The 24,249-nt window shown below is 39.6% G+C and overlaps 1 protein-coding gene across 1 annotated transcript in view; it reads right to left on the bottom strand.

Annotated features, from left to right (window-relative positions):
- The window catches only part of ADGRA1 (adhesion G protein-coupled receptor A1), a 291,575-nt gene extending 268,830 nt beyond the window's left edge, over window positions 1-22,745 (bottom strand). The window contains exon 1 of the mRNA XM_064463875.1: window positions 22,514-22,745. Coding sequence (XP_064319945.1) covers window positions 22,514-22,734 — 221 coding nt within the window. The 5' untranslated portion in view covers window positions 22,735-22,745. The remainder of the gene's footprint in view (window positions 1-22,513) is intronic.
- Window positions 22,746-24,249: the final 1,504 nt, after the last annotated feature.

The following is a 24,249-nucleotide window of genomic DNA, read 5'->3' on the forward strand; positions in this document are numbered from 1 at the left end:
TTTTCCCATCAGAAGCTGTCTCCAGATCAACACTTTGATGCACAGAGTGGCCACACAGAGGGAATTCAGAGGCCACACAGTCTGGATTCAGACAGTCAGGAATGGACTTCAAAGCTGATCGAGGAGGACTCAAAACCTTATTGAAATGGGATGTGATCCCAGTTTCTTCAGAAGATGAGAACAACTGGCCAGCAAACACATGAACTGGATAAGAACTTCCCAAAATGCAAAACAGGGCATAAGTATTTCTCTTAAGTGTGTTACACAAATTCTAATGGACAATTACCAAGTACTCCTGTGGCTGGCAGGTTTATTTTTAGACTTACTTTGCTGCAGGTAGTAGGCCAGACTTACAGTGGCTAGTGCCAGCTACAGCTAGAAGACCATCTAGAAGTGTTAGATAAGTTTCAACTAAAACCATTCCAGAAGGCAAGGAGAAAAAAATGAAAGAAATGGGGGAAAATATACTTGAAAAAGAAAAGTGCTTTCCTACCATCTTCTATGAAATACAATTCTTTTACAAATGGAGAAATATATCAGCTCCCTTTCCCAACTAATGAAACTTTGCAAGAAAAGCAGCATGTAACAACTTGAAAATGAATGTATTTGTTTAAATGTTATCCATTTAAAACATGCAGCTCTAAAGGTAAAGGTCCTATTTCAAAAGTGCCCTGCAGGGCAGGTTGAGAGGCAACAGTGACTTTTGAGACTCTGTCCATGGCTTAAACAAACTAGGACAAACCTAATCCCCTGAATTCTTGCCTGGAGTAGTACAAGACTTGAATTTTCCAGTGACATAATGCTCCTTACAATAATTTATTTTTTTCAGTAGAAGGATGTTTAACATATACATGTCAGTTCAAATACTCCATGTACCTTGTATCTGATGTAACATGATGTTAAAATTAAAATTCACTGTAGTAAATCAAGCTATTATGAATTAATCTGTCCTAAGAATCCATTAAGTGTCAAAGTCAGAAGGTTGTCAGAGGTCTTAAGTAACAGCTGTGATTAACCTGTTCTTTGTTTTGCTGTTCCACACTTTGTTCCTTTTATCCACGCAGCCTTTTAGTTTATGTCCTGGTCATAATTACTTCAGCTGAAATAATAGGAAATAATGCTGTTGCCAAGACATAAAGCATTTTGAAAATAGAACTAGTTCCTTCCCTTTTCAAATACCTTAATAATTTCAAAATGCACTATCCATAATACTGGCAAACAAAAATAAGTTAGCTGAAATTTTTTAAACATTTCTGAGCGCCTGTCAGTGCTGCTATTTCTTATTGTATTCAATAAAACTTTCTGTGAACATTTCAGAATTGATGCTAGTAAATATCCAAACTTATTTCATCCCAGGCACTTGCAAGGTATATGATTAGTTCACTTTCATGAGCTCAGTCATGTCATAGCATAAACCAGAGATGCACAAAAATACCACACAGGCTATCAAGAACACTGAGGAATTTTGTGTACAGTAATAATGTAGAATCCCTCTGAATTTCTGAACTAATATATAAAACAATTTCAAGTAATTTTCATGTATGTGTGACAGGGCTGAGTTGGCCGGAACTTTGGAGATCTGCCTAGTCCATTCGCTCCCCAAAAAGAACTCAAAGGTCTTTTTACTATGGAAGACAGAATACAAAAAAGAAGGGGTTTAAACCAGACCTCCCCCTGGTCTTTGCTTCCATACAGTTAGTTGGGGAATTTGGTGCAGAATTTTCTTTTTTCTGTTTGTTTGAGAATCGGGTTTTGGAAATCCATTGCATTTGGCTTGCATCAAAATCTTCACCATCCCTTCTGGTCTTTCAGCAACCACCACAGCATCTCCATGCTGGTGTCCTCTTGAGTTCAGTACACTTTAAAGGGAATCCTGCTTGTCCCCTCTTCTGTGCTTTGGTTTGCAGCACAAAGCAGCCTCCAAGCACATTGACTGGATTCCCGCTCTAGGAATGCACCTAATACCTTTCAGAAGGAGAGGAGCATTCAGTCTGTGAGACCAGACTAGAGCTAGTCTGAAATTAAATACAAACACGCACTCCCTCTCGTCCCCAAAGTATGTATAATAGAGTTCTACAGCAGCATTTAATACTCCAAAGTAACAACTGAAACCTCTCTAGGAGGGACATCCAGTCCTCAGCACCAGCTCTTTCACCCTGCGGATCCACAGCACTGCCCACCATGGAGCCCTGCACAAACATCCTGGGCCGCCAGGTGCCTGCTCACTGTCACCCCTCCTGCCCGGCTGCCAGGTACCTGGAAATCCAGGAAAAAAGCCAGTTTTATCTCAGAAAAAATTTCCAGGCAGATTAAGGCACTACACATTCCCCTCCTCAGGCATCATCACTGCAGCTTTTACATTTTACGTAGTGATGAGGGCAAGGAAATACTTCCTTCTGGTCATCACCACCCCTATCCTGGGAGATGTCAGATGAAAGTACAGACAGAGCACGGCAGATGCTCAGTTAATTTACTATTACATTACTGAGCTTCTGTGCTTGGCAGGAACTTCTTGTAAACACTGAAAACTCAGGACAACCGACCTCTCCAAACCCACCCCCCCACACACCTCTGCCACGAGCCCTACAAGCCATTCGGGCCTGGGAAAGCAATGCAGCAATGCATCAGTTTGTTCATCATCAGGAGCTACTGCCATTTTATCATGTTATCCATAACTTTTCATGCATAAAAGAATAAATTTTTTGGCCATTTCCCTTACAACATGTGCAAGAAACCCACCATAATAATTCTTTCTATTACTGTAATGGAAGAAAATGGTAATAACGTGGTAGGTCGGTGTGAAAATGCAACAGGAGTGAAAGGAAGTGCAGACAAATCATTAAGCATTCTCTCTGCAACTAAAGAAATTTCCATTATTTACTTGAAGGATGGTATTTTACTGCATTGACAACATTCATCTGAATCTGTATGATATTTAGCAGTTTACTGCTTTCCTACAAGCTACGCATCATATCACTGCTTCCTCTGATTTTTCTTTTTTTCCCCCCATAATCTCAAAAATTATAATTCTGCAACCTAAATTCAGACTTTTCAAATGACAGAATTTAGAGGCATAACATTTGCCTAGAGGACCATCAGTCTGACTCAGTTAGGTATTTTGTTTTGTGTGGCTTTTTACTGTTCCTAAACATAGAATGTCATTTATGAACAACTTCAACATGTATCTTACTAGCACAAAAACAATAGAGTGAGCTATCAAAATACAACATGAACTTTGATCCCCCAAATCATTCATATCATAAATACAACAAAATCATAGAATGGGTTTGGTTGGAAGGGACCTTAAAGATTACCTAGTTCCAACCCCCCTGCCATGGCCAGGGACACCTTCCACTGGACCAGGTTGCTCAAAGCCCCATCCAGCCTGGCCTTGAACACTTCCAGGGATGGGGCAGCCACAGCTTCTCTAGGCAACCTCTTCCAGTGCCTCACCACCCTCAGAGTGAAGAATTTCCTCCTTATATCTAATCTAAATCTACCCTCTTTCAGTTTAAAGCCATCACTCTTTGTCCTACCATTACATGTCCTCGTAAAAAGTCCCTCTCCAGCTTTCTTGTAGGCCCCCTTCAGGTACTGGAGGCTGCTATAAGGTCTCCACAGAGCCTTCTTTTCCCCAGGCTGAACACGCCCAACTCTCTCAGCCTTTCCTCATCGGAAAGGTGTTGCAGCTCCCTGATGATCTTTGTGGTCCTCCTCTGGACTCGCTCCAACAGGTCCATGTCCTTCTTACGTTGGGAGGCCCCAGAGCTGAACGCAGCACCTCAGGCAGGGTCTCACGAGAGCAGAGGGGGAGAATCACCTCCCTCGTCCTGCTGGTCATGCTTCTTTTGATGCAGCCCAGGATACCACTGGTTTTCTGGGCTGCAAGCGCGCATTTCCAGGTCACGTTTAACTTCGCATCAACCAACACCCCCAAGTCCTTCTCAGGGCTGCTCTCAGTCCATTCTCCACTCAGCCTGTATTTGTACTTGGGATTTCCCTGACCCATGTGCGGGATTTTGCACTTGACCTTGCTGAACTTTATGGGGTTCACATGGGCCCACACCTCAAGTTTGTCCAGGTCCCTCCAGATGGCATCCCCTCCCTCCAGCATGTGAACCGCACCACCACACAGCTTGATGTTATTGGCAAACTTGCTGAGGGTTCGTTCAATCCCACCATCCGTGTCGCCAAAGGTGTTGGACAGTGCCAGTCCCAGTACTGACCCCTGAGGAACGCCACTCATCACTGGTCTCCTCTTGGACATCAAGCCATTGACCACAGCTTTTTGAGTGCAACCATCCAGCCAATTCCTTATTCACTCTGTGCAACCATCCATCAAATCCACGTCTCTCCATTTTAGAGATAAGTGTGTTGTGCAGGATATTGTCAAATGCTTTGCACAAGTCCAGTAGATGACATCAGTTGCCACTTGTTTTGACTCCTAAATTTTCACTTCTTTTCAACAACACACTCAGAACAAATATTGCAGATAAAAACAGCATAAATTTCTCTTTAGACCAGGCTACAGATTCTGGTAAATTCTAAAATTGACTTGCACATTGTCCAGGATACTCAAACCAGAAAACAAATACTATAATATTGCATTTTTGTCACAGACTACACAAAATATTTCTTACGGGTACCTTAAAATTTTAGTATCTTCAACAATAGCAAAGCAATGAACATTATTTTAAAACATGGATCTTAACTTTGAATACTGGACCAATTATACAGAGCTGATTTCTTACTATAGAAAATGTGAATTCATCTCTCACATACATGATTAAAATGAATCAAGTACCACGCTGTCATCTTGCACTAAAGAATCTATTGATGTATTTCTGTCAGACTTGTATGAGTTTCCCCTTTCTATAGTCACTAAAGTAAAATAAGATTTTATTCACCTTGAAAGAACACAGAACATGTTCTCCGAGCTCTGTTCTTGACACAAGTCCCAAAACCTGCAGTTTCTTCAGACTCATAATTTAAAAGCCTAAATAAAATATTGTACAATTGATGTGACCTGGGTATAATTAAATTCACAAAAAGATTGGTTTAAGTCATTCAATATCTTTTTATTTTATTAGAAATCCCCAGAGTATAAATTTTGCTATTCATGTGCCAGCTCCTCTTGTTAGTTTGTGTTTTCTCAGTTTGGCTGTTGTCAAGATTTATTGACAATAACATTTGGATATATACTCCATCAAAATGCTGTATATATACATATTGCATTAAAGAAGGCTAACAACCTTTGATCATACGTGCTATACCATAACCCTGTCACATACAGACCGCATTAACAGTGCCGTTAAACTGATGCGACTTAGGCTTTTTCTGTCAAAATGCTACCTGTTTGCAGAAATGGGCAGCAATCGTTTTTACCAACGTCAGAGTATGAGGATAGCATCTGGAGACGCTGCAGATGAAGTGAAGAGCTCTGAACAGAACAAGGGAACAGCAGCTTCCTTTAATGCCTGCAGCACGGATGCCATAAAAACATTTCAAGATCTTGCTACCAAATTCTGGCAAAGGACTTCGCTCTTGAATACTTTTATAATAGTTTGCACATTGTCTAGGTAAGCCAGTCATGCAGCCTTAAGTTACCAAGGAGAAAAAAGCTCACTGGTTTTAAGTCTTTTATTTATAAGCATAACGCCTCCTCGCAGCAGCTATGCATCATATTCTGATTTAATTCCAAATGATTAGTGGTGCTGTTTTACATAGAAGAAAGCTGAAAGCTAGCTGCATTGGGAAACCTCCTCCAAATATCTTTACTTTACAAATTGAAGCAACAGTAATTTAACTGTCTAGAACTCATCTGTGATTAAAGAATTGTCATCATGAAGATTTCTCCTTTCCCCTAATACCTTGGATTACTCCTTTGGGCTTAGAATTTTGGTGTAATATAATGTATATACTTATACCTGTTACACAAGAGATTATCCATCAATAGTACAAAAATAATCCTAGATTACATAAGAATTTACCAGTGAATCCTCAGGCCGATTAATATGTTCTTTCAAACAGTTGTCATTTCAGTAAGTAAAACATACTCATTTCACACACACAAGCTGTAGCTGTAGGTTCTCCAGCTAGCTGTAAACTTGATTGAAAGTGATGTGAAGAGAGCAGACTTGTTTAGCCTGTCTATAAATTGTAACATACTACTTTCATTGTTGTATAAATTATATAAGAAAAAAAAAAAAACACTAAGAAAGATCAAGAGGAAATCTTTTTAATATGGCTGAAAGGTTGCACTTCCTAGTACAGGAAAGAAACAGTGCCAAATTACAGAAATCCCTTTTTTTTTTTTAAGTTTAAAATACAGGGTGCAGGGGAAGACTTTAAAAAACAGTAGCTACTGAAACATTAAACTTAATGAGTAACTTAAAGATCAAAGGACGGTAACATTCAAATCACAAAGCTCTTCATGACTTTCATCTCTGCAATAAAGCTGCTATACACTGACTTAGAGCTATATCGGTTTTTAGTAGCATCCCTTTTACCAACACCCACCACCCAATAAAAATCCTACTGGCAGCAACAGACAGGGAAAACGGAAATACAGTTCATTAAAGAAGCATGCAGGCACAGTCTGATTATTTTTAAACTGCAACTTCTTTTTTGTTGTCAATATTTTGTAGGTAAAGTGGTGGGGATTAAATTTGAAGGAGAAATTGAATTAGTTGGGTAACATCAAATAATAAACACTAAAATCACTGGGTTCAACATCAAGAGTTAAATTAGAATCAGAGTATTTGGCAGAATTCAAAGCAGAAGAGCTATTCACAGATGAAGTACACCTGGTGAACACGTTTGCCGGTGTCAAGCCAAAAGACACTTAGAAACTACCCAGTGTTGAGTATTTCCAAATGTACAGCGTACTACTGTACAGTCAACAAAATTATTTTGAAACTACCATGATTCTACTTCTGTATTAAAAAATAAGTGTATTTTTACAAGTATTATACTAGATGGCAGCTTCTCCCGTAAGGATAAAACATTGCGTAGATTCTCGTGACGTTTCTATGTCCATTCCCAAAACCACTTAAATCATGGTTTTGATGGTATTCATATAGTCAGAATACATACTAGAAGTAGATTTTCACCAGTTCATTTATTTTAATGCCCAGAAGAGACCAATGTGATCATGTCACATAATGCAAAGAAACTCTCCCAGTAAAAGCCACGTCAAGCCACTAACTTCTTGTTGAGCTTTTACAATATTCAGTCTTAAGAAGGAATGAAGTATCCATTACAGTTGCTATGTCTTCCAAAGGTTAATTACTCTCACTTAGATTTCCACTAGCATTCTTATTCTGAAAGCATTTGGTTTGAGCTCTCAATGACTGTATCTCATTATTTTCAAAATTAAATTATCTTTGATACCAGACATCTTTTTTCTGTGTACACACCTATGGGACATGATCAAATAACCTCTTAACCTCAAACAAGTAAGAGAGATTTAAGAGAACACACGTATGGATACAGCACATATTTTCTAGTTCTTAAATCATCCTTGAAATTTTGAAATATATTTATAACATCTTTTTCTAGTCATCTTTTTCTCAGTAGCAGCAAACAAAAGTAATAATTACTCCTTAATTCTGTTTTTTATTCCCTGCTTTGGGATCCAAGACGATATTATCAGTGCACTTCTAGTAATATCTCACCAGGAACAGATGTTTAACTGATTATGCACTATTATAATTAACTGCTTTTCTGTGACACAATCTTGGAACTGTTCTCTGGAACGTGCAAGTGCAAACTACTTTCTTTGTTCTGGATACATGACAACGTTCTTGGCCATGTTAAAATGAATGTTGATCTATCGAGTCCAGCTCGCCAAGTGATCCCGGTTACTCTACAGAGCTGCCCCAGGCTGTAATCATTCCTCCCGACTCTGTCTTCTGAGAACTTTATATTTTCCATCTGGATCATGAATAAACTGAACAGCAACAAGTCGTCAGGAGCAGGTCAGACAGGAGTCTGTTTAGCTCACTGTCCTGTCTTTGACATGTCAAGAGAAGATCCATGAATATAAAAACAACAGCAAGAAGCTCTGCAGAGAGCCTACTTTTTATTTCTTATGAAACTCCAATCCAATAATTTGTTGCCTCCTTGGTCCTATACCATGGAAAACAGTGAATAACATACCATAGCAGTTTTCAGGATAAAACTCTCTCAGCTATTCATCATTCCTCACACGCAAGTTTTTCCGTATCCCTGCACATTTCTGTACCTCCTTTTGTCCAGTTATGCCCTTTTGGACATGGAAGAACCAGAACTGTACGCAGCATCCAAGATGCAGATGCATTACTGTGGGCTTACACAGTGGGAACAGGATGTTTCGTCCCATGACATGCATTGACTACTGCTGAGCTGTCATTTTCACAGGGTGCATCATACCTCCAGAGTATCACTCCTGCAGATAACAAGTACCTAGTTCAGAGTCAATCGATGCATAAGCGAAGTTCAGATGTTCCACACACCCTTTTTTACTTAGCATTTATCAATACTGAATTTTATCTTGATTTTATAGGAATATTCTTCTTAATCACAGAAAATCACAGAAAAGTAGAGCAGGAAAAGACTAGGACAGCTAATGGAGTATTCATAAGTTCAAGACCAGCTCATAGTCTCACCCAATTCATTATCCTTTCAAGCACTCGCAAACTAACCTTAATAAAACATTATTTGTTCAATGATCAATGTCTCTTTCTGCAGAATAACTTCTATTACAACACAGCGCAAAACCAGACAAAAACTGCTATTTGAAGCTAACAACTGCAAGCTCAAAGTGAGTAGCCATTTCCCTATAACCACATCCTCATTCAGGGCTGGGGAACCCATCAGCTTCCCACAGCATCCTACAGGGCTGCGGGATAGCCTTCGGCTGTGACTCACTGTCAGCAATGGACACATTTCTCCAGACACGTAGAAAGTGTTTGGCAGAGCAGATCTGTCTCTGATGACTGGGCAGGATCTCCTCTGTGAGGTCTGTAAATCTTCAAACCAGGCACACAGGTCGATACAGGGAAGAAGTAATCAGAAAAGCATTTTGCCCTACTGTAAGAAGTCCTGATCCAGTTGATGGGGTGTAAGTATCTTATAACTCTGTCTCTAATCATCTCCTCTTTCAGGGTCAATCTGGCAGACACTGGACACCCTGAATGGTCAACAATGGCAAAGACTTTCCTACTAAAGGCTGAAGGAAAGGACTTTCCTGCTGGGAAGGTGGATCCCATAATTTCCAGGTTAAAACAAAACAAAACAAAACCCAAAACAAAACAAATTAAAAAAACACCACGCACCAAACCCAGATTAAAAAGAAACAGTCAGCAGTATGGCAGGAAATCAGCAAAATGGTGCAGAACAAAGTAACAAATGAAAGGAGAAAGCATAGTAGCCTGCCCTAAGCCCAGAGGCAGGGATGAAACACAGGTTTTGTGGCCAGCCTACACAAAACAATGGATGTTCAGAGAGCATCAGCCTCATGCATGTCCTGCAGATATAATGTGGAGAGACTGTCTCAAAGAGAGAGCATTACAAAAAGACAACTGCTAGATCAGCTTAAAAAAAAAAAGAAAAAAGAGTAATCCAGTTTAAAATAATATTGTCAATATTTTTACCTTTGTTTCCTCCAAATCAAAAAATTCAAGCTCAAAATGTGAATTTCCCATTTCCTTCTGGTCTCAGATTAATGGAGTGGTGACCCGGACTCAGTAAGTAACAAAATCTACTAAACTGTTATCAGGATGTTACAAGGCTCAGAGCTGTGAACTAAAGAATACACAGAAAGACAAAACTGAAGCTTAACTCAAGCGAAGTGGCTATCAAGCAGGAGAGCCATGCTGCAGTCTTTCTGAACAAATGCACTACCAGCATCAATACCAATGAAAATTATTTTTTAACAGAAAAAAAAAATTTAACAGGACCAATCAACCAGCACTCGGTACCTTTTAAAGCCATTTACCTCCTCCAAAACCTTTTTTCACTGGCATGATGTTATTACAATTTAAGTTTTTTTCTCTTGGCCAGACCTTTTCCCTCTCTCCTTTCCACAGTGCCAACAACTAAACAAAGCACAAAATATTGGCCTCAACACACAAGGAAAATTGAAGATGCACTTATTGTTTAGGAATACAGAGGAAGCAGGAAAATCTATCAATCTGCCATGAGAAAACTAGGCCAATGAGAAAGCTGACTTCAAGCTTTTATTCATTTTTCATCAATCCAAAATGTTAAAAACAGGAGTAGAGCTTCCTTTTTTTTCCCTAGACCACCAATGCATTTCCCCATGGATTGAGTTAAATGTAATGATTTTGGTTATAAAAAAAAGTTTTATTACTGCTCTCTTTTCATAAAGTTAAACACAACATTGATTACAAACAAGAAAGCATACTATTAATACTATAAATTAATTTTACGTCTTGAAATTTCATCACGACCCTGTCGTTCAGCTTACTGACATAGACTAAAGGTAACAAGAAAAAGCAGAGAGGCGGGTTCCCCCATTCAGGGCAGAACCTGGTCCATTTCCCTGAGTTTGATAACCACGTCAGCTTTGGCTGAAACAAATCAGAAAGAGTTTTCAGCTCTTAAACCTCAAAAATAAACAGGAGGACATTCCTTGCCAGTGTACAACTGACGGGTGGTACTTCTTGCCACAGCAGGCTCCAAATGCAGGGATCTGGCACGGGTTCTGAGGGGGGCTGGACTGTGGAAAAACAGCCCATTTTGATAAATTAAGTATACAGGAACAACAACTGTGAGACGGGATGGAGGCTAGAAGATCCTGGTGAGAAACATCACACTGTTACTCTTCTACCCTAGGCACCTGCTTTTAAACACTTTCAAACTGGGGGCACGGTTCTGGGTTACATCATGGCTGTTTGGCCTGGTCCAGAAGAGCCACTTATATTTTTATTGATGGTCCAGACTGCAGAAAATGAAAAGCTGTGTAACCATAAACATTTTTAAGGTTTATGTATCATAATTTACAGATTCCAAAACAACATCAGTAACTGAAAATTCATACAAAACAGCAAAGCAGCAAGTGAAAACAGACGGGAAACCCAGCTGCCCAAGTTCTTCAGCCTAAAGCTTCTTCTGAAGCTTTATTAGCTATTCCAATTTCAAAAAAGAAACACCAGCCAACTGAAAAGTCTTATAGACTAACTAATCATATGGAACCACTGGCTCAACATATAATTCAATACCACCATTTTGACAGCTGCTTTCAGAGAAAAAAAAAATCTTGACTTCAGTGCTATTTAATAAATGATTACTTGAGGGATTTTATTTGTTTAAAACAATCACTCTGCCTCAGCTAAAGCAGTATTCTGGAAAGCTAGCATTAAGAAATTATTTGCTCTAATCTATTCCAAACTGGGGCTTGGCATCCAATCCCTCCTCATTACCAAATAGCTTGGTAACCAAGTATTCCATTTGTAAAGAAGCCATAATAATGATACCAAAGAGTTGACCTGAGTTATTCAAAGGTACCTACAGAAAATAACTTCAACAACATTTAATTACAGGGAGATTCAAGCAACCAACTCCCTTAGTCTTATTAACAATACATGAAAAAATATGGAGGATATTTTCATTTAAAGTAATTTTGTCCAATTAGCAATACTGCTGTATTATTTATACAAAAAAGATGTCGTCTTCATCAGCAATTTACTGTTTAACTGTGTAAAATAGTTATGAAGACCATTTTAGGGGCCAATTCACTAATGGACTAGCTATTAAATATAGGCACGAATCAATTCATGAGAATTGATTCAGAAAGAATAGTTTATTAGAAACAGGTTTATAATGATAATCAATAAGCACGAAGTACTTTAAAGCGGTAACTTCATTTGCTCTATATGCAGAACACTAGGATTTATTACATTTACTTAGCTCTTAGAGTTATTTTTTGCTTCATCAATCTATATTGTTGACTCTTTACATCATTATTTATAACATGTAATTGTGCATAAAGTGGAGAGAATTACGAATAGTAAAACAATAAGTGACCATTAAGGGGGGGGGGAGGGGAGGGTCCACATTTTAAGCGTTAGGGATTTTGTTATTCATCCTTTTATTATAGAAGTAAAGGGAAAGACAAAGAAAAGTGTTAGAAAAAAATCACTTTCCCTTTTTTTGTAAATCTCACTGTTTCTTTTTCTGTTTCAACTAAAGACATTAGCGCTAGAATATCTGCTATAGCTCCACGAGGACTAGCAAGTATATAAATATTCCAGGTAAGTCTTTATTTAACATGAACAGCAGTTGGCATTCATTTAATACACATGTTAAATCATACGAATACATAAATACCAAGCACCTATGACTTACAACATGTCATTTTCTCATGTTCAAATCTCAAATGTGTCCTCCTCTGCTCTTCCGCAGGTATGCCTGGGGGCCACAAAAAACAGATCCTCAAATCATAAGAACTTAATGTGACCCTATCAGCACTGTTGCTAAAGAAAGGAAAGGAAAGCAAAGGAAAGAATGACCATCAGGAAAAAAAAAAAAAAACCTTAAAGATGGCTTTCTGCTCACACTGGATGGACTTACATTTTCACCCAAAGTCTCCCAACATTAAAGGAAGAAATTATGGAACTTCCCTTCACAAGACTCCTATATGATATAAGCAAGGGAAAGAGCAGATAAACTTTCTGAGTGCCTATTGTTACCAAACATGGAGGAAAAACTCCCCATAAAGAAACTAACTACAGATATTTTTCTCATGTGCACCAGTAGTTTAACAGCTACCTGAATATCTGGTGTCAAAAATCCCACAACTTGACTCCATTTTCTGAACACCATGTAATCCAAATTCCTTTAAACAATCATGATAACTTTGAAGTTACCTGAAGCACAATATGAAAAAATTTTACCATTCTGCCTCTAAAGATAATCACCTTGCTATAGATGAGATGATATATGACTCCATCAGGGACTCTAGTAATAAATAAGTCTAATGATGAAAGTGGTGGTACAATACGATACACAAAATGTGTGCCCAACACAAAAGCCTCATAATGAGGACATTCGTTACCGAGGGAGCAACGTGTTGTTTTCTTGTTTTGTGCATTTTGACTGTGTTTCCTTTCCTGCATCTCATATGAAGCAGGGATGGAAAACTGTGGCTTTTGCAAAATTAGTATGGGGTTTGTCAACTGCTACAGCCATGGCTGAGAGCAGTTCATTAACTTGATCTAATTTAAGATAGACCTATATGATAAACTCAAAATGTGCATAATACTAGCTATAACACAGGAGAAAGGAATACAGTCCCTTTCCCTTAAGCTTAGGTTTGCATGCATATTGAAAAGTCTCGTTTTCTGGCTCAGGAACTGCAATGAGAATAACAGCACACATTAAGATTTCATCTTTATCACTATAATTATTTGTGTTATTTCACAGTTCTGGAAGGACAGTTGCAGTATTGTTTGAATGTTGTCACAAAGGTGTAGAGAAAACTGGAAATTAAGCTTTTCCTCTTCCCTTCTAAACAATACACAATGCTGAGGATGGAAAACAAATCTGATCACCACGACCGTTCCCTCTGATCATCAGCAACATGTTTGGTGAGTCAATATAAAATTACTGCTTGACAGAACCACATTCGGACTTCACTCTGCTGGCTGCAGTTTTAATGATTAACTCTGTAAGGAGGTAGAGCTGAAGATTCAAACGCTTTTCTTGTTTGTAAGTTGTGTAATAGGATCAACTCCTGCCTGGCCCCAATTCCAGGCACTGCTGAACTCCAGGACTTAATTCAAACCTCTCTGAGGGCCCATATTCACTCATTTCAGTTCCACTCAGTAAGTTCAGAAGAGAAGGATAAAATGAGTCAAGGATCAAAGGTGATGAGGGAAGATGTAATGGAGGGTTTTAGAAAAGGAGAAGGAACTGGAAAGTCATGTAAGACTAAAGTGGTGGAGACCGTGAGCTGGAAGCAGAGGCTGCAGCACACAGCAGCGGAAGGGCAGAGGCTGCCAGAGAAGTGGAGCATGCCAGAGGACCAAGAGCAGAGCTCATGAAGAAGGAGATAAGTTTTTTCCTTTTTTAGAAATGCATTTGCATTAAAGTGTGCAATACATGTAAGCAGTGAACAGAAATAAGACACAGATGAGAAGAAAAAATGGGGAGAAGTATCAATGTAATAACAACAGTAATAATAGTAATAAAAAGGAAAGTGCAGAATCAACAGGTTCTGGGAACAACAGGAAATGGGTCCAAGCACAGTCGATGGCCCACGGAAGATAGAGGATTAAGCATTTTTCTGAGTGTGCAAAGCTCCCCTGATAGGACATATGTTAATGTGTAAAAATTCAGTTACTTAGGAGTGCTGGTAAATTTGATCCCTCAAAATTGGTAATAAATTTTATTTTTCTTCTCCCTCCCTCTTAAATGCTGGTAGGTTTTCTGTTGCACCAGATTGTTAGCACGTTCCATTAGAGGAACCTAACATTTCAGTATACTTCCTCGGAAACACCTATAAAATCTACTGTACTAATAAAGTTGCTCACAGACGGGTTATGCTCTTCTTCCACCCCTCTGCTCTCAAACAAATTGATACCATGCACATTAATTTGTAATGCAGATATCAAAATAACTTTTGCCAGGGAACTACTAATGAATAGTAGTGTGAATTGTTCAATTCTTTCAGTAAATCTATGCTTTTCTTCAAAATTTCCAGGCCTAATTTATTTATTACTAGTTTTAACCTTCTTTCCATTCTTTTTTTGTTGTTGTTCTTCAGTTTCTGTAGTTTATTCTTTTCTCAAGTTACAGTACACATACAACCTCTACCCTCCCAATTTATTCTTTTGTCTGTAAAACATGCACTCTCTGGGACAGTCTATCCCATAACGTAAAGGTAAGGGTTTTATGGGGAGACACTGTCTTTGGATTGCTATTCGAAGGAAGAAATCACAGTAATTCTGGGAATAAACAAGGAGAATCATAGATGTCCATAATTTAGAATTTGGAGGCCTTGACTTATCAGGTTACTCAAAAACCATAATGATACCTTAATAACGCAGAAAATCCATTAAACTTCATTTTGTGTTATACAACGCCTACAGTATATATGCTGAAAATGCATGCCAGTGCCTTTATACCTTCATGAGCTCTGATGAATAGCCATTTCAGAAGACAGCCACTCACCAAGTGAAAGCTTAAAATACATGTTTAAAAGAATTTGCTTACTTATGCATAGCTATCAGCAAATCTAAATTCTATATGATCTAGGAATAAATCTCAGGTTTTTAGAAAGATTTATAGGTCTATGAGCATAACACCCATAAACCACTGTGTGCTGACTTTATTGGCAGAACAATTTATACGTTTGACATACTGCTGTTCAGATAAGATTATATTCAACCAAGTACAGAAAAGAAACTGTCAACAACTCTGTAAGACTATAATAGAAACTGCAAAAGAGGAGTTTTCATATGTCTAGCCATACCTTCAGAGTACTCCCAAATCAGTCCCAGGCATGAAAACACAGTTGGAACTGCTTTTAAGAGAAGGGTGAAGAATGGCACGTTGCCACAAAAGAAAGAACTGTGTGTTCCCTGAATTATGTAATTGCCAAAGCACATGGAAAAAAAAATGTTAATATTATAAATAATACAGAGTTTTTAGCCAGATAATATTCAGGAAGGCTAGAACTAGACGGCAAACTTGTGATTGACCAAAGTTAATCGTAGTTGATTAGAGAAGCGCATACCCCACCTTTTCATGTTTTGTACACTTTTACTGCTGTGAGGGTTTGGATATTCTACCAGGAAGACAGAAAGGGAGGAAACTTAGAAATCAACAGGCAATTTTTCCTCAAAAATCTAAGTCAAATAGTATAAATAGTGATTCTTGAAAACATGCACCAATATTATTAAGTAGAGAAAACCAAGCTGGCACAAAGCTCTGACTCTCAAACGTGCACGAAGGAAGCATGTAAGCTTCATTTATATGAATGTATGTTTCCTCCTGGCTGTTAGAGCAGAACCTCTGCCTCAGTAAAGATACTCTGCCCTTTGACTTCCAGATTTATGCCAGCTCAGTGTTACAAAAACAGAACAAAAGACAGCAGTGAGGAAAGTAGGGGTGGGTTATCTGGAACAAGGTTGGATCCAACAGCTGTAAAGTTTGTGATGACACGGGGTCCCAAACAGGGAGAAACTTCGCACAAGAAAGCAGTGTTACCCTGGCTAGTTCCACCCGGAAAGTTTCTGGGTCTGTGTTAATGCCAAAGGAATAAATGGGCTTCCAGAGTCACAGGGGTTAATATGACCCTATTATTGTACAGCATCAAACAATTAAATAAGATTTGTGATCTTAAACTTCTGAAGATACAGAAAGAGGAGAATGTATACAATATTAAGCCTTTACAGCTTCATTTTAATAACATTCTTCAGACCCTTTCCTTCTGGCTATTCAGATCTGTTTTAAGAACGTCCTTTCCTCCCTTCTTCATCTCTCTCCCCACCGCTCCGACGCTTCCCCCTCTTCACCTGACCTCACATCTTACAATGCTGTTGGGATATTTAGAATGGGACAAGGAAAGAAAAATGTGTTTTGAGAAAACATTTCAGTATGCCTTCTAAAAAAAAGAAAAGCTACGTTTTCAAATCTTTACAGAACAGTCCATTTTAAGGGCTGACAGTACTTCGGTCCCGAGGGGCAGCAACTCATAGAGCTTCCTATAAAGGCAAATTTCACATTCATAAATCGCCTCCTCCCTGGACACTACCTCACTGCAACAGATGAGAATACCTATACTTCAGAAACAAATGTAGGTTACACATATCTTCTGATAGTTCAAATTAAATAGGTTTTATGAATATTAGGCCAACATTAAAAAAAAAAGAGCCAATGACATATACTAAATCTCTTCCTGCTTAAGGCAAACAAGGTCAGTCGCTAACCAACTGACAAATTATACCATAACGTAAAACCCCAACTTCATTTAGGACTTCTCAATAGGTATCACATATATACTTATATGATAAAACTCCCTTCCCACATACATTACTATCCTCACCAGTTTATTTTTACCTCTGGAATGAAACTAAGTGTAAGATCACAATACTGCAAATTTCCCAGTTTGCAGCAAAAAAAAGGACTTGTTTTCTACATGAAGGTACCAAATTAATAAACTGTGCAATAATGTAAAATAAATGTATCTGTTTCCAAAAATTCTCATCCCATTCTCTTGCACAAACAGCTTTCCTCAAAGCAAGTTACACTGAGGACTAAAAAGCACCAGGATGGTCTATGGCACTGTTTTAACCTATGACATTTAAAGATTAATAATAATAGAGAGAGAAAGACACTTCAGCATGATTCATAACTTTAAAAAGTTAATCTGGTAACTACTAAAGCAGCCTTTATTGTATTTTGGGCATTATTTGCAAAGAGAATTCTATTTTGCTTAACAGAATTTTCTTCACCCTCCTCTCACATCAAAACTTCCAGTAATGCCAATGCATCAGTTTCATTCAAAGAAAGTCACCACCTGGAAGCGGCCATAGTCCTTCCTGCTACTGGCAAGTAGACAAGAGAATCCAGGTGCAGGTATTTCCTCGTCAGAAATAAGATGAAGAAAAACAATTTTCAGTTAAGGTATTTTATGGCTGCTATAGCTGAATCTATAACATGAAATGTCAAGGAAGGTTAGACTCATATCTAAAGACTTTTCGTCTCTAGTGTTCTTCTCTTCTCGTTATTTTGCTGTCCCCAACCATCTGTCCCAGACCTTCCAAGTCTTATGTGTATTTTAACGTCTGTTTGCTTTATGTTAAGAGTTTCTTGCTTTTTTTTTTTTTTTTAATAGTTTTGGAGAAAACATGTATAAATATGTATACACACATAAATAATGGAGCAGAAAACCTGGGTTTTATTCTTTTTTTCTGCCACTTTGAATGAACACAGGAAGCTAACCAAGGTGAAGATGTTTGGGAAAACCTTTATCATCAGAATTAGCCTACCTTCTTTAATAACACCATTTTTTACAAATTAGCATTGCTACTTGAGTTATATCAATAAAGAAAAAGATGTGAGTTTTAAAATGGGGAAAACTAGTGAATAATTTTTTTTTCATCCTTTCTTCAATTCTTCCTTGTTTGCTTTGGCTAGCTTAAGCTCTACGCTCTCTCGAACATAAGGAATATTTTTGTGATCTATTTTTACAGCAAGATGCTTCTGTTAAATAAACCATATTGATATATCCTAAACTGGATATAGGAGTGTCAAAGACAAGACTGGACATGAAACAAATACAGTAATGTAATAACTTTGAATAAATTCCAGTAGACGTGACATAAATGAATGTGACATAAAAGTAATTCAGGGACAGAGAAAAGCGTGGCGATGCTGCTTTCAGAAGGCTACTTAATGTTTATGAAGTGCTTTGAAGATGAAACCCCTACATACGTATTATGGATTCCCACTGGAGTCACGTAGTCTCACTCTGAAATTGAGAATCTGAGGCATTTGAGACAACCTTCAATTTAAAGTCAGAAGAAATGCATAGATATAAAACACATGATGAGTCCTATATGATATGGAATTGCTATGAGCCACAAACCACCCTAAATTTTCTCTATTTCTATCATGACAGTTAAAACAGCAGATTTCCATAGGTGCACCTGAGGGTAAAATTTGTAAAATAACAACCTTCAGTATAAATGTTGGGCTTCATTTTGAATTGAGGGAGGGAAAAAAAATAGCAATGCTACTATCAGAAACTGCTGGCATTCATAACCTCAGAGTGTGTTCTGCCCAGCGATGTCAAGACTTCTGTTGAACTGAGAACTTTTAAGACCAAAAGGATAAACTTTTTAACACCAGTTGACAGGGGAAAATAAAAATACAGAAAGCAAGTAACCTACCAGCATACTGTCTAGTTTACATGGAATAACTCAGAAGATAATCTAATCTGCTAATTCCTGAAATTTCATATTGTGGGACTTCTGTATTGCAAAAAGCGGCAACACAATTTTCACTATCATATTCCATATAGCCCAAATTTCAGCAAGTCAGTCAAAAAAAAAGTCAATACAACTAAAATTTCCATTAGCATAGAAGACAAAGAAAATTGCAAATAATCTTTTTCTCTAGAGTTACACTTTAACAACCCAATCACACAGTTGGAAAAAAAAAACGTGTAAAATATTGATTCAATATAAGAACTACCAAGTGTTTAGCCATAAAGTCTAATTATATTATCCTGAAGGGATATGACTCTTACTTGTTGGGTCTACGCTTCCACACCTACCAAGAGCGAAGTGGGGAGATCAGATCCCATAAACTAATGATTCAATAGTTGTGTTCTTCATGGGGAGGAAAACAAAAAAAAAAAAAAAAAGAGGAGAAGAAAACTCCCTTACTCCACCCCTGCCCCAAGGCACAGAAATACATGTTGCAAATCAATAAGGGCTAGAATTCCTTTTAACAGGATACATGCAAATACTTTGTGAAGCTACAGCTAAGTTCTTTTCTTTTGATCCACATCAAGCACCTGAATCCCATTTCCAAAGCAGTAAAATACTAAATGAAGACAGTGAAACAGAGTCCAGAGCAAGGGTTTTTTTTTTTGTTGGCTTTGTTTTTTAATATAAAATAAAGAGGAGGGGATAGTTGCTTTATCAGCTTATATTTTAATTTTATTTCTAGTGTGATTCTTTATTATTGGGAACATTCAGACAGTACTGAATAGCTCTAGTGTTCATATGATTTCAAAGAAACTATGCAAACTTCCCCACCTCATAGATGGAAATAATTGGTCTGGACCTGTCAAGAATAAGCAGTTCTTCAGTGACTTCACACTAGTTTGTAGTCACTGTGTGTGACTGTGTCAGAAGTACTTTCAGTAGCGACACTTTTAGTACATATACACTGTAACGAGCCTAAATCATCAAACTCAGCCAAGGTCCATGGTCACTTCCATGAAAAAAAACCATTAAGCTAACAAATCATAACTTCTTAAATTTGCTGATAAGCAACATTACCTAGCACATAAATGAAGTGCTACGCATCCACAGCTTCATTTCTTAATGGCTATAGAGATACAGCAGAGGTAATTCCTCTGTCATCTTTGCAGAACAGTTAGAAGAGTTTGGCTTCGATCTTCCCTTCCAAAAGGAGACAGCACTAGGGAAGCAGCATCCCTACATAATAAATGTATATATATATACACACACACACGAGAAGATTACTTAATCTGCCCAAAACCCCAAACTGTTTGTTATATTGTTTCGTTACAGTGTTGCTGCATCTGAATATACATTCCTCTTATTCACCTCTGTATTGCTTAATTGTTAAAGCAATCCAAAAGGTTATATTCCATATGTTGAAGCTCTCTTTCTCTCCACGGGCCCATAAAACTGAACGGAAGTAGGCAGCATCTACCAGAATATTCTATTTTGCCCAAGTCTTCCATGCAGCTACAAAAACAAATGTAAAAGCACTAGTGTTTGAGCTTTTCATCATTATTTTCTGCAGCCATCCAAATCTCACAAGTGTGATCTAATTAATCAAAACCAGTTTCTCCTGGAAAGTCTTTGACACATTCAATCAAGTTGTCATCTGTGTCTTCCAGCTACTAAAAATTATTATGTCCCTAACACAGACTTCAAACTTTTTTCCTATTTACCTTCAAGATTTAGCCCTAAATTTACTTACTGAGAAGAAAAAAAACTGAGAAGACAGACCATGAGAGGAAAGGGATAAGTTTAGGTGATACATGGTACTGCTCTTGTCCACATGAAATACAAAAAACCCCAATGTTTTGTATGTTTTATATTAACTAATAGCAGCTAATCAGCGCTCAGGTCAATGGGTACTTGTAATGAAGTTAAAAAAACCCTAGTGTGGTATCGTTCTAATGAGTATGAGCAAGAGTTACCTGAAATGCACGTGTTTAGGGTGATAGGATCAAATTTGCTACTGGTGCCTGAAATCTTATGTGTAAGTGAGCAAATCCTCCCACCTACCACTTCAAATGCACCACCTCTCCCGTTCATCTTGTCTCACTTCTGTTTCCAATTCAATTTCTTTTCATTACAGTGAATACATACTTCTGTTGATCTTATGGTCAGCTGGATTCACCTACTGGTACTTACCCCATTAAAAGTTTCTTCGGGGAAAAAAAAAAAACCCAAACCACTAAATAAGACTTTGTAAATCAATTCTTAAGAAGAAAAATCTTTGCAGACATGCTGAGTGTGAGAGTTTCTACAGATCTTTAACCAGTGGGAAAAAATAGTTTCTGCCTGCCCAAGATGTTGACATTTTATACTTTTGGGGGAGTACAAGCTATAACTATACAGCCAGTTAATAAACCAGAAAAGTAGCAGTGAATTTATCACCTAAGTCAAAACTTATGTTGATGGAACAATTTTATTCTAAACCAACCCATTAAAATTTAGCAGGAAGTGGAATTAATGTATCTTGCATAGTAACAAGCCAAAGTTTCCCAAATGCATAATCTGCACACAGCTAATCTGCATCAGGTCACTCAACAGTTCTAGCTGAAACTGAACGGCAGCACAGGCAGCACATCTGTACGTTTACAAGCACAAGCTCCCCAGATGTTATAAATTACTATCTTCACCAGTTGTCTCCTAAAAGTGTTGACCTAAAGGAAATGCAGCGAACAGTGGAGATGTTCACAGCAGGAATTGTCAACAGAACTAAATTCAACAGTAAAAGGTCTGTTGATACGTGCGTGATCTAAAGGGTAAATGTCACAGAGCTATCGCTGCTTGGGTCCATTACAGGGATGTTACTTTCACCTATACTTGATGATACAGTTACAAAAAGTTCTACTACTTCACTTACGATCCATCCCATTTATTCAAGTTTAGCTACGTGCAACAGGCAGCAAGTCACTTTAAAAAAAAAAAAGGCAAAACAGGATGAGTCATTTTCAATTGCCAGACGACTGGAGATTCGGTCCTTTCAAATGGTTCTACACAGGCGCTTGTTCACAAAGGAGACATCAAATTCCCAACTTTATTCAGAAGAGACAAGAGAGAAGGGGGGCACCAGCTAACCACACAGACCTCCAGAAGAGAGTTTACCGTTATCGATACCATTCATTTATTGCCTGGGTAGTTTGAGCCCATCCCGTCGCCGGCGGAAAGGTGCACCAGCGAGCTCCGTCAGCTCTGCTAGCACTGACATTTTCCAAACCACCGTACACAGCAGCGTGCCATGTACAGCAGGGGAAGCCCAGCTGCCCCAGACCGACCAACACGCCGGCGAGAGTTTCCAAACCGAGTACAAAAAAAAAATAAAAAAAAAAAAAAAGGAAAAAAGAAACCACCACCCAAACTCTCACATACTTTTTAAAAGCCGGAGCAGGGTCATAATCTGCGCGGCGCGGTTCTGCCCGCTCCTGCGGCAGCGGGCGCGGCCGCGCCGAGGGGTCCCCCCGCAACCCCCCGCCCCGGGGCACCCCCCGCGGCCAGGTGCGCGCTGCCCCGCGGGCCGTACTCACAGGGACACGGTGCGGTTGGGCAAGACGGCGGGTTGCAAAGTTTCCACCAAGTCGCCGCCGCTGCAGACCACTTTGATGCGCAGGGCCGGGCGGCCGGGGCCCTTGGCGCGCTCGGCGGCGCAGAGGCAGCGGTCCACGATGAGGTCGGGGCAGTTCCTGCTGCCCCCGCACAGCCCCAGCACGGCGGCCAGCAGGCAGAGGCGGCGGCACAGCCCGCGCATCCTGAGCCTGCTGCCGCCGCGCCGCGCAGCGCCCCGCTCCGCTCCACGCCTCCTGCGCCCACCCCGCCCCGCCGCGCCTCTCGCTGCGACCGGCTCCGCTCGCAGGGACCCCCCCCTTCCTCCTCCTCCTCCTCCTCCTCCTCGGAGCCGCCGCTCCTTTCCTGCCGCAGCCCGCGCGGCGGCGGCGCGGGGCGGGCCCCCTCCTCCCGCCACCACCCACCCACCCACCCACCCACCGGGCCCCCGCCCCCCCCCCCCGGGCAGCTACCTGCCCCGACCCCCGGTGCTGTCAGCCCGAGGTGGGTCTCCGGTAATTAAGGGGGGGTGGAAGGAACTGGAAGATGCGCCAAGGACGAGGCTCGCTGCGGAGCGGGTGCGATCAGTCTAGGCACAGGTTGGAGCATCAGGAGCTCGAGAACGTGTGCTGGGAATCTAGTTTTGAAAGTAGCCACCTCTCCATCGCTCTTGAGGAACCCGCGTGCGAAGCGCCATTCGCACGCGTGGCGGTGGGCAAGGGGTTTCAGGCCGTGGGCGAAGGTCAGCCCAGACCGGGAGACAGGACCGTCCCCCAGGCAGCTCCGTGCTGACCGGCCGCGGCCGTCACGGAGGGCCCACACACCTGCCTGACTTCAGACACCTCAGCTAATGCTGTGGACGTGACCTAAACCAAAGGTTTCATCTGTAATCAATGACTGCCTCATCATCCAGGTCAACGAGCAGATTTCTTTCTTTTCTACTTGTATTTGTGTGTTATTTATGGCAGTCTACAGCTTTGGAGGATTCTCGACAATATTTTATGTAATATGATTAGTAAATCTTAGGGCAGATTTTCAGCATCAACTGCGAATTACCCTGTCTTTTTGCTAAAAGTGAACTAAAACTCCTATTTGTAACAGGGACTTACATTTTTAATGGGCTTTTACAAAAAGCTCAAGCTTTTGCCTTCTCTTACTCAATGGAGCCTCACAATGCACATTTTCATTGCAGGATCTAGGCCAAAGTTAGTAATAGCCTGCCATGGCTGTAAAGCTATTTTAAGAAATTACTAGATTTTTTTATAAACAATATTGTATTGTAGTCCCTTAGGGATGATTTGTCTTGCACATTTACAGCGCCTGTTATCACTGCATTCTAATACCTAATTGGAGCCTTTAGGCACTAAGTTTATTAATAAAGTGGGAGAAAGGTTAGTGCCCTTGTGAAATTCCAGGCTAATAGGAACTTTCCCAGGAACAATCTTTTTCTTCACAGCTGTTGATTTAAAGAATCATAAATATTACAACCTCTGTTCTTCTATTTTTAAAGGCAAAGTTGAATAAGGCTTACTGGCAAACAGCAAAACGGACTGTTACGCGAGACCACTCAACATTGTAGTGGTTGCATGCGGTTCTTTAGCATAAAGAAACTCTGTAGCATTTAAATTTGCAAAAACTTTTTTAGCTTTGAAGAACTCTGACTTATCTATACTGTTTTTGAAAGCACAAACACACACATTGAGACATAGCGTGGGCTCCA

The sequence above is a fragment of the Phalacrocorax carbo genome, chromosome 12 (genome assembly GCF_963921805.1).
Source record: "Phalacrocorax carbo chromosome 12, bPhaCar2.1, whole genome shotgun sequence".
Taxonomy (NCBI): domain Eukaryota; kingdom Metazoa; phylum Chordata; class Aves; order Suliformes; family Phalacrocoracidae; genus Phalacrocorax; species Phalacrocorax carbo.